Source organism: Nothoprocta perdicaria, unplaced genomic scaffold (genome assembly GCF_003342845.1).
Source record: "Nothoprocta perdicaria isolate Ctin4 unplaced genomic scaffold, notPer1 scaffold_0, whole genome shotgun sequence".
Taxonomy (NCBI): domain Eukaryota; kingdom Metazoa; phylum Chordata; class Aves; order Tinamiformes; family Tinamidae; genus Nothoprocta; species Nothoprocta perdicaria.
Window position 1 is genome coordinate 11,103,959 of NW_020454092.1, and position 10,609 is coordinate 11,114,567.

The following is a 10,609-nucleotide window of genomic DNA, read 5'->3' on the forward strand; positions in this document are numbered from 1 at the left end:
GGAGTCACATCAGCACCATGGAAAGCTGGCCGCTTGCCCAACTGCATTAACTGCAAAGGTCACAGACGAGTTAATTTGATCTTAATAGCTGATAATAAAAATTGACCCTCATCAGGGGATCTCGCCGTGCTTTGAATTGGTAACAGGCAAGTATCAATAAAATTCCTCCATCAGTCTTCACAGAAGAATCTGCAGGTACTCTCATAATCCTACTCATCATCACACCTACAGTGTCCCCAGTGGGTCAGAGTCCCAGGGAGCCCTGGGGAAGTCTCAGTGCAGAGCCACATCAGACAACAGATCCAAGCTCCTCAGAGCTGAGTAGACGTATGCAAAAGGAAACACTCCCAAAAGCAGCATTTCTAATGCAGAACAATTTGAATCAACTCAGAAGTTAGCCACATACACACGGCAACTTCCCTCTTGTGTCTAGCAGGATTGATGCTCAAGTCAARGTCAAAAATATTTGTAAGTAAAAATTCTGAAGCTCAAAAAATGAACGTGCTTTCTGTGGTGCACCTGGTCTGCTCTGGTCTTCATAGGAGCAGCAAAGACCATTTACTTCCCTCTCTAGGAGAACGAGAAGAACCAAACCTTGAGCAGGCCAGACTGGAGACGTGACCCATCGCAGTCAGTAACAACCAAGGGCACTGAGCGCCGGGACGCTGAATGGCCACAAAATTCAATGGCATCCAAAGAGCTGTCCTACAGCAAGCACGGAGAGCGGGTTCTGCTTTCTCAAGCTTTTATTTCGCAGAACAATGAAGAAATAAAGTCCCAAATGATCAGACACTTAAGGAAATGAAAGGCAGTGATTCCCCCTTCCTTTTTATACCTACACATATGTACTTGTATATACATATGTGTGTRTATATATATATATATGTATGTAAAAAGTCTTAAAACAGATCTGTGTTGCTGAGGCTCARCACCAGCCTGCTGCATGCCCTGAAGCCTGCACCTTTGCTCCCAACCACGCTCCCATCCAGCTGGACAACACGGACCAAGGTGATTTTCCCCGAGGGAGCTGGAGTGATCCCAACAGGGGCAGTTCACCCAGGCCTCACCTCCAATCCTCCATCRGAGGTGAGAAGCCCAGCAGTGCCCTGGGGAAGCAGCTCCCATGGGAGCACAGTGTGGGCTAAAGCAGAATTGGCCAAGATGAGCCTCAACCTCTTCYACTGAACCATCCATCCTTTTAGTTGCGAGATGCTTTATTTGGAAACAGTTATGTTTCCAGCTCCCATACTGGAAGGGATGTGGGAGATGGCTCTGAAAAGCTCCTACGATATCACTTCATAGCTTCGCAGTTCTGAGGAGTTCCATATCCGCATCACCGCTCGGAAACGGGCGGCTTCAGCCCCAGCTGCGCTGCACTTCACAACTCTCTGGCACCGATTGCAGCCTTCTGCCTAACACCTTCAAGTGCTTGCAAAGACCTCGGTAATTGAAAGGCTGAGGTAGAAAATCACCGTATTGCACCAGGCAAATTCACGCTGCGAGGGGAGAAGTGACTTGCCCGGCAGGTCGCATCCGCCGGCGGCGCAGATGAGCCCGGCATCACCAGTGCTGGAGGCTGCTGCTCTGTGACGCAGGACACGCTGCCACCGCGTCCACCCAGAGGACATCTGGAATTGGGTGCCGTAAGCTTTTATAGCAGCGACAGAATTTAGAGCTCGATAGCGCTGGTAATTGAATTCTGTAAAAGGATTAGAGCGTCCTCAATAACTCATCCCTGCACTGGACTGGCCCTTTCACTTGCTTTTCTATTTTTTTTTTTCTCTTTTTCTTTAGGCTAAGGTTCAAAACCTGGAAATGCTGCAGTCTGCATAAACTAACCAGCTAAACAGAAATCCCCAAACCAGCCTCGAGAAGGTAAATAACCATTCACGCCCTTTCCACGTATTCAAGTATCGTCCAAGGCACGGTGGCAGTGACTAGCATCTAGAACTGCTTTTTGAAGGGACAGTTGGACTTTCTTCTTGTTTGTTTTTCCCCCTCTCTTCCCTGCCCGTGCTCCTCCCCTAGAAGTGGCCGCCRAGCTGGGCTCTGCTGACCACGGAGGAGCGGTGGTGGCGGCCGCGGGCGGCGAAGTCGGCGTTCTCCTCGGTGAGCTGCGTGGTCTCCATGCCGACTGTGGCGAAGGACGGGGTCACCACGACGTGGCCCTCGGGCGACGGCCTGCGCCTGCAAACAGAGCAGCACAGGGTGTGCAGCCACGCTTGGCACCCGGCAAGCGGAGGGGTCACGGCAAAAACAGGCAGAATTGTCCTCAGCGCCCTTACAAAACACTTAACTAATCAGAAACTTGGGGTTTTTTTTTGCTAGTAGATGCAGGAAAAACTATGCCCCTTCCTGCTGCCCAACTCGCAAATATACATTTTTGTAATGAATATGCTTATGAATATGCTTCCTCTTTGGAATTGTTCTATTGTTTGGAATTGTTCCAGCGTATTTGCACTTTATGGTGGGAGCAAATTAAAGCCTGGCTRTGCCAAAGGATTTACATGCCTCGCGGGAAGACAAGGAGCATGAGCCATTGCTACAGATAAAACTCCTTCTCCAGGTCTCTCCCTTCTTGCAGCACAGCAGCAGTGGGCTTCAAAACAAACCATGCAATCCCCAAAAGCTAAAATTGAACTAAAATTGTCTCTGTGCCAATGGAAGTAGCAATGCTGCTGTTAGGATAATGCTCCCATCGCCAGTGGAAAAGCCTCCAACCAGGTGGGGACCTCAAATTCCACTGTATTATAGAGGGGTGGAGATGGCCTCYGTCCCCTCTGGGAAACCCAGACATGAGGATGGAATTAATTATTAATAGGAGCAAAATGAATYAACAAAGCCGATTAATAGCCTAACAAACACCCTATTTAAGATATTCTGGGAAAGAAAAGTCCAAGACATTTGCTAATACATTTCTGTACAAGCTCAATACCTAATGACTCTTCCACTGAACACTTTGTTTATTGAATTTGTCCATACAAGCTATTGCTGCCTCCTYCCATATTTTCCATGAAACACAGAGCACAGCTGCTGCATGCACACCTCTTCAGCCCCTGCTGCAATAATTTTCTTTCAATGGATGATATACGGAAGAGATGGAGTCTCCCATTCCTCATTTACCACCAGTTTGCAAGTCTTGGGCAGGAAGATAAAGCTTCAATCACCAGACAGGGTTAGCCAAAGTGCCAAGGAACAAGGCTGCGGAGGCTCCAGCTCCCTCTCTCTGCCATGAGTCACCATGCAGCTAACAAGAGTAAATAGTTATCTCRGTCTTGAAATAAGGATAACTTGGAGTGCCCAAGAAGTGGCAGAGGGATTGCTTGAGGTGGCAAACAAGCCAGTTCCCCCCAAGCTTTCTGTGACCTTAGTGGGTCACAGGAAGAACCAACATTGCCTCCATCAGTGCCAAGTGGCTGGTACCGACCTGCACAAGGTGACCAACACCATCTTAATCCAGCTGAAGAGACTGAAGTTCGCTGCTGCTCCTGCAGAGGAAAGACAGGACAAGTCAATAGTCTGCAGGGCCAGGAAGGGCCCAGAGCTGATAGCAAAGGCACCAGCAGAAGCATGTGGAAGGACATGGAGATAYGGCAGCACCTGCTCAATTTGGCTTAAATTCACAGTCACCACTCACAATCTCAGCTCTATATCACTATCACACACAGACAAATAGAAATGAGCTGCAGTTGACAGAAAGCATGGTGAGTAAATATACTGATGGTTCCTGAAATACAACTGTTTCTCAGTCTCTTAAAGTTTGTGTTTCTGAAGTTTAGTATCTAATAAGCTCACGTCTAACAGTCCTTCACCTAAATAAACACAGGTGGATTTTTCTAACTTGTTTAAATGATGGATGAACTCAGGTTCCTTTGACTTTTCTCATCCAGGCTTTCTTGGTYGCAGGCCATAAAACTGCACATATGCAGGTAGGTACCTAAAACATATAGGTACCTACCTATGTATGCATACGTACATGTGTGCACACACAGTGTGTGTGTGCATTGYCCTCTCCCTTCAGAGCCACCACCAGCCCAAACCACCCCTGCTCTCTGAATGTGCTTTGCTATTTAATTTTGAACTTATTTAAGCCGATCACATGCACAGACCTTTCTAAGTYCTTTGTCTGAGAGTATTTTCCCAGATTACGTTCCTAGCACATTYGACCTGTTTATTTCTGGAATCAAAAGGCTCTCTTGTTTTGCAGTTATGAATGCTCAGATTTAATGAGATACTTGTCATAATTCCCATTTTCATTAAAGTTTTCTCAGGTGAGTTTAGATTGATTAATTAATTTTTTAAAAATGTATTTACAAGAGATTTTTTTYTCACTGCCATGATACAATTAAAATCTGTCATCCCTATTAATTATTATTATTGGGACCTCTTTTACATTTTATAGTAGAATACAGTAAAATAATAAATGCTGTTAAACCCATTTAAATAATGCTAGTTATAGTAAGAAACAAGAATAAAATTAGAGAGTCAGATATAAAAATGTATTACAGCTAGCARGGAAACAAAGCCTATCATTTTCTGTGTCACATGCATATTAAACACAAGAATCTCAATTCCTAATTAACTTAAATTAAAGCTTAATGAATTTTTAAGCAGATTTAACAGGGCAGGAGGGAAAAAAAAAAGACTCACCAAGGGGAAGTCCTGGAYTCACTTGGCCAATGTAAAAATACAGGATAACTGCTGCACCCAGGCTAACGAGGGTGTAGATCCACTGAATCACAAACATTATTGAGAGAGACACAATTGCCTGTTGAAAACACAAGTTTTAGGGTTACTCCAGAGTATGTAGGACAGCAAACTGCTGCACTAATGTCTTTTTTTTCCTGCAAAATCCAGATGCTAAGCTCTGCTCCTGTGGGACAGCCGGCAGTTCAATGGACGCTGAAGGAATCTTCACATTCAGACACTGCCTCGAGTAGGTTCAACAATTTATGCTTGAGCTTTGCAAGGAGAACACAGGTTCACACAGCACCTCCTTAATACGTGGGACAGCACTGGGACTGTTCCCATTATGACTGTGTAACTGCTCTTTTTTTTTCCTTTGCCAGAAATGCTGAGCCTTGTGTGTTAAATTCACGCAAGCTGAATTTAAGGAGGATGGCTAGGAGGATAGGAGGATGAAGGCACATCCAGAGGCTCGCCAGCTCACAAGGCAGCTGTGACTTGCAGTCATGATTAAAGGTGACTTTCAAGGGGCATGTGCATGATAGCATAAGTATCATCTTCACGGAATCAAATGAGGAACAGCTTCCCACTAGCAGTGCAGCAAGCTACCCATTTGCAAATGGACAGCATGGAAAGAGAGAGCTAACTGAGTCAAAATGCCACAACTGATGAAGCTCAAGGGTGAGGGCAAAGGAGAAAGGAGCCAGGATGAATAAATACACCTGAATTTTGCATCTAAGCCTTTTTTGATTGCTGCTCCCTTCTCAACTCTGTGGCACTGTCCTCCCAGGTCTGCGCATTGACAGGAAACGAAATCTCCTTTAATGAACGTGTCAGTCATCTCTTCAGTGAAATCCCTCCGTGGCCCTGCAGAACTGACCACTCCGAGCTCTGTGACGACGTTTGGGAGCCACGTGAGTCACTGAGCCCACAGACCAGCCCTGACACGCAGCCTCTTAGAGACATCATCCCTAGAGGAGAACCTCCTGCATCCATCCCACCCTGCAAACCAGCAGCACATTTCTCCAGTCGCTGGCTGCTGGCAGCCACAGCAAGGAGCAGCCTGCACAGCATGATTCGAAAAGTAGGTGTCAAACTCAATCTGAGGATTAAATTAATAGGGTTCACTGTGTTGTTCAGGGTGTTTATTATATTTTATACACAGCTATGAAATCCTCAGCCATGCAGCAAAGCCATATGGTCCATTCATTATGCATAACTGACCCCTTTTCTGTCATCTGCCCATTAATCCATCTTCCCAAGATGAATTTAAATGTCTTAAACTCCTCAGCAGCTTCGGGCAGATGCTGTTTGAAAGTTGTTTATTTTTAAAAATAATGTGCCAGAGGAATTTTCCTTCCTCAAAATGTGAAATTTTGCACTTGGCTGTTTGATCAGCAGTTCAGGAGTTTTTTGGAAATGACAAACTACTTGGAGTACTTAGTTCAGGTTACCTGGAATACTAGAAACAAAAGCTATTTTTAAGCACTAGAATGTATTTACACTGCATTAAGTGGTGAATTTCCTTCCATTTTCTACAATCACAAAGAAGTGCTTAAAATAAAAGTACTTACACCAGCAAAGGAAACCCAGTGATTGCAGAACTTGGAGTAGAAGGATACTGGTATTTGCTGAATTCCCAAGTCTGGATTTTGTTGCTTTACAGATAAATCTATTTAAAAAAAAAAAGAGTGTTTTTTTTTCTCCCTTTTTAACATTACCCATTACAGAAAAGCTAAACAAATTCCAGCTGGCCCCTGGGTATCCCAAAGTTTAACCAAAACTTCTAAAAGGAAGGCAATAAGGAAGCGCCAGGGAAAAGGCATTTCCAGCTCTGGTCCATTCTAAGACCACATGTAAGTCACAGCCTACCTGGGCCTCAGTCTCTGCATTTGTAGAAGCAGAGAAACAAAACTTTTCTCCCTCAGAAAGGTTTCAAGCTGCCTAATGTTGATTAAACAGTAAAGATCCCAGACTGCAAACTCCACATAACATGCAGCATTAAATACCCATATCGCCTGAAAAACAAATTCACACTCTTGGCAGTGGGTGATGACTAACAGACTACATTTGCAGCATGGGGATCATTTCATTTTGATAGCCAGAGTTTTAAACTCAYATGGCTCCATCCCTCCTACTCTGCATCCAGATGAAATAAAGCCCTAGGTGCACCCCAAATCTTTTTAATATACAGCATTAAGAATGCATTGGTAGACTAATGAGTACACAGTGAAACTCTAGACTAAATATAGTCCTGCTGGCTTCCCTGTAATTAATCTCCCATAGGCAAATTACACTAGAACTTCTGCGATTCATTATGGTGAACTCCCACCTTACCTGTAATGAAAGATATTATTGCTGTGAATCACTGAACGACAGCCCTGGATAAAGCGAGTTTCTCGCCCGCCGCTGGAAAAGCCCTGGGAGGAGAGAGGTGATGGAAAGAGAGGCATCCACCACGCAGCCTTTACCTTCCACTCTGCGTCCGGGGAGAACCTGTGTCTCCTTYGGGAGCTGCTCGCCCCCTTCGCCTTGCTCTGACCACGGTGGGTCCCGTTCTGGCCAACGTGGGTCCCCTTCGGCCGTGGGGCCCTCTGTGCCGGGCRGCATCGACTCCCCGTGGCCGGGATGAGCTGGGCGAGCGCTGGGCTCCWGGTCCAAGAGAAAGCTGTCCTGCAGGGTCTGCTTGGCCAGCTTCTTCGCCTTTCTCTGCTTGACTTTCTGGGTTAACCTCTCGGCTGCCTGTTTTTTTTCACAAGTGCCAGGCTCGTTAGGAAACGGTTTGAAAAGCTGGTCCATGTCTCTGGTGAACTCCAGCAAGGTGCCGTTTGATCTGCTGTGAATTATCCCATCTGATCCGTAGGCAGAAGGCTTGCTCAAAATTAAAGGTTGSGAAGGGTGAGCAGGCCTCAAATTTTCCATCTGCATCTTCTCAGGCTTCTGCTGAATGTTGTAAGTCATGGAAACTGAGAAATAGGAATAGTCTACAGCAATATATGTCAGCATGAAGATGATGGTGACTATAGGAGCAAGGACGTTCACTTGTCCAATGAAGACAAAAGCCACGGTGATGAGGCTGGTTAAGCAAATTGCTGCCACTGGAGTCTTGTTTGGTCCTCTCTAGTTCACAAATAAAACAAACTTGTATTAAAATTAATATTCACGCACCCGTGCTCCGTGCCAAGTGGATGACCCTCTCCCTTTGCTGTGACAGGGACAGGGTGTCTGTCAGCACCCGCTTAGCCATGAGCTACGAACACACACGTGATGGGAGCCTGGTTGGTTAGGCTGGCCTAAACAKGGCACTGCTGAGCTCCCTCCTTCCCGCTGCCACTCACCCAATGTTTGCCTTCAGAAAATTCATTACATCTCCTTCCGCATCTCCGCGGTTAAACAATGTCATTAAAGCAGCAATAACCCTTCAGAGAGATTTGTGGGGCTTAGGGGAAGGCTGGCTGCRTTCTGGCAATAAAATATGGCCATTAGAGTTAGCTGTTAATTTCTAAACTGCCTGTGAGCTGCCACATTGCTGTCTACCCCTGTGTGAGCCACTGGAGAGATTTTTTACTACCAGGCAAGTGAAGAAAGACCTGCTACATAGAGGAGTGCCACTTTTGCAGGAGATGCTTAGGACCATGCCCTGACATGCGTGTCACCCTGTGCATGCAGGGGGGTGGGACTAGATGATCTCTGGGTCTCCTGAGCCACAGTGGGACAGGCTCATTTACCCCGGTGAAGACACTAACCTCTCCTTCCATCAGATCAAGCAGGTTAATGGCCAAACATCACCCCAACAGCAATAAACAGTATGGGGACGTGGCACGTAGAATCAGGCAGGCAAGCACCAGAGGGAAAGGGATGGCTTAAAGTGCTAAGAGGAGGGGGAACGGGGCAACAGACTTACAAGGAAGAAAACATTTTGTCAGRATCAGTCCCCACGTGCCACTTGGAAAAGAGAGGAGATGCCACTTGCCATTTGAAAGCAGGATCAAGCAACAGTTGCAGAATTGCAGCCTAAATCCCTTAGGAAGTGCAATGTAAGGGAAGAAATAGAAAATTCACTGTTTGGGACAGCTAAAGCCAGGCTTTTTCCCACAAAGAAGGACGGATCTGGCACAAAGTTTAATGCTCAGCTAAACCTGGTGTTGGCTGCTGAGTGTTAYCCTGACCCAGCTGCTGGACGGACAGTCTGACTTGAACAGGAATGAGCAAATGAGAGAAAGGTGCTAACACCAGAAAAATAAATTACTTTTACAAAATTCTTGGACTTTTAGCAATCTAAGGAGAGATATTTTCCAGTACAGCATGCAGGTACTGAAATTCCTCTGAGTTTTATGGGGGCTCTTTACATAATCCTCATCTCCTAGGATTTTCTAGTAAGAAAAATTGCAACCACGGTCCCTTTTGAACAAGCTCTGATCCTGGAAAGACTAAACAGGAAATGTTTTAAAATGTGCTGGCACAATTAAGAGTTTCGCCAACAGCCTGATGTCCACAGACGACACCAACTGTATAAAGTCATTGCAGACGTGAGGCTGGGAAGGGTCTTTGTCTCAGCCCAGTTACACCAACCACAGCTCAAGGCAGGGAACATTTTCCATTCTGCATTTTCATTTACTCTATGTGCTTTTTTTTTTAATAAACACACAGCTCAAATGGAAACTACTTCTATTTCTGCCATATTTATTTATTAATAGTAAAGAGGACCTGTTTTGGACCTTCTGCATTTTCACAGTGAAATGAGAAATATGTCTCCAGGATAAATGAACAGGGTTCTCAGAAAGCATCTTAGGCATTAGAATGACTTAGTGAGATAGGGAACAGATGGTACAAGCTCAGGATGMCTCTGGCTTAGGTTTAACACTGCAGAAAACAATAGTGCCCTTCATACTAGCTGGGCCTGCGTTGACTACAGCACTTTGAAACACTGAAAAGAAGAACCGATGTGGAACAGATTGTTAACCACAAATGACATTTTTTAACTCACCGTGCATCACATCAAGTCAATATTTGGAGTGGCAGAGAGAAGCAAAGAGGAAGGTGCTCTGCCTTTAACTCCTCACCTCTTTTCTGAGCATTTCCCATTGTGGCGGGCGCTCTGCCAGCACAACAGACTTGAGAACTTCTGTCTTTCTTTTACAGAAAGACTGAAAACTATCAGAGAAGAGGAGGAATCGGCTYTGCAGTGTCTTGGCTAAGTCGCTGAGAATGTGACAGGGGTTGCCAAGCAGAGAACAGCCCGTTCCGGGACATCCTGATAAATAGTCGCAGTAGCTGGGGGGAAGCCGGGGCGGAGGGTGTGTTACTGCTCCGGCTTCTATTATTGTTACTACTTTAATTTGAGAAAAATACTTTGAGAAATGTAAAATGAAGTTTAGACAATGGGTATTCTTATAAAATATTTAAATACACTAAAACATTCACAAATATCAGTATTGTGACTATTTTTATTTATAAACTGCTCTGAAGGAGCAAAACATCTTTTTTTTCCAGCTGCTCAGTACAGGCAGGTGCTGTAGGTTATTTTGAGGGAAAGAATTTAGGATTAGAATTCTTTCCTCCCTATTTAGGAAAATAAAAGTTGTAAAAGATTGCTTTGAAGGGATGGCCCAGGTCTATAGTCCTTACTACTGGTATTTTGCCTGATCTCAGTGGAACAGCTCATGTGAMCAAGGGTTACTTATTAGGACAAGGAAAAAGCCTTTTGCCATATCCAGAGCAGGACTTTGTTTCACAGAATATCTAAAGCTTAGCAGCCTCGCAAATTAACCTTTCAAATCTATTCTTCTTCCATCATTTTCATAGCATCTCACCTCATGTTATCCAGCAGCATCCTCTTCTCCAACGTATGCAGGCTCAGTTCCCTACACTGGGACTAGTCATGTACTCAGCTATGAGCTTAGCAAAGAAGATAGAAACAGCC

General features: G+C 45.1%; 1 protein-coding gene across 1 annotated transcript in view; it reads right to left on the reverse strand.

Moving 5' to 3' along the window:
- Positions 1 to 1,792: 1,792 nt before the first annotated feature.
- SLC12A8 (solute carrier family 12 member 8) overlaps positions 1,793 to 10,609 on the reverse strand; it is a 43,753-nt gene continuing 34,936 nt past the window's right edge. The window contains exons 9-13 of the mRNA XM_026035036.1: positions 7,158 to 7,806; positions 6,261 to 6,358; positions 4,651 to 4,768; positions 3,428 to 3,488; positions 1,793 to 2,187 (exon numbers count right to left, since the gene is read on the reverse strand). Coding sequence (XP_025890821.1) covers positions 2,025 to 2,187; positions 3,428 to 3,488; positions 4,651 to 4,768; positions 6,261 to 6,358; positions 7,158 to 7,806 — 1,089 coding nt within the window. The 3' untranslated portion in view covers positions 1,793 to 2,024. The remainder of the gene's footprint in view (positions 2,188 to 3,427; positions 3,489 to 4,650; positions 4,769 to 6,260; positions 6,359 to 7,157; positions 7,807 to 10,609) is intronic.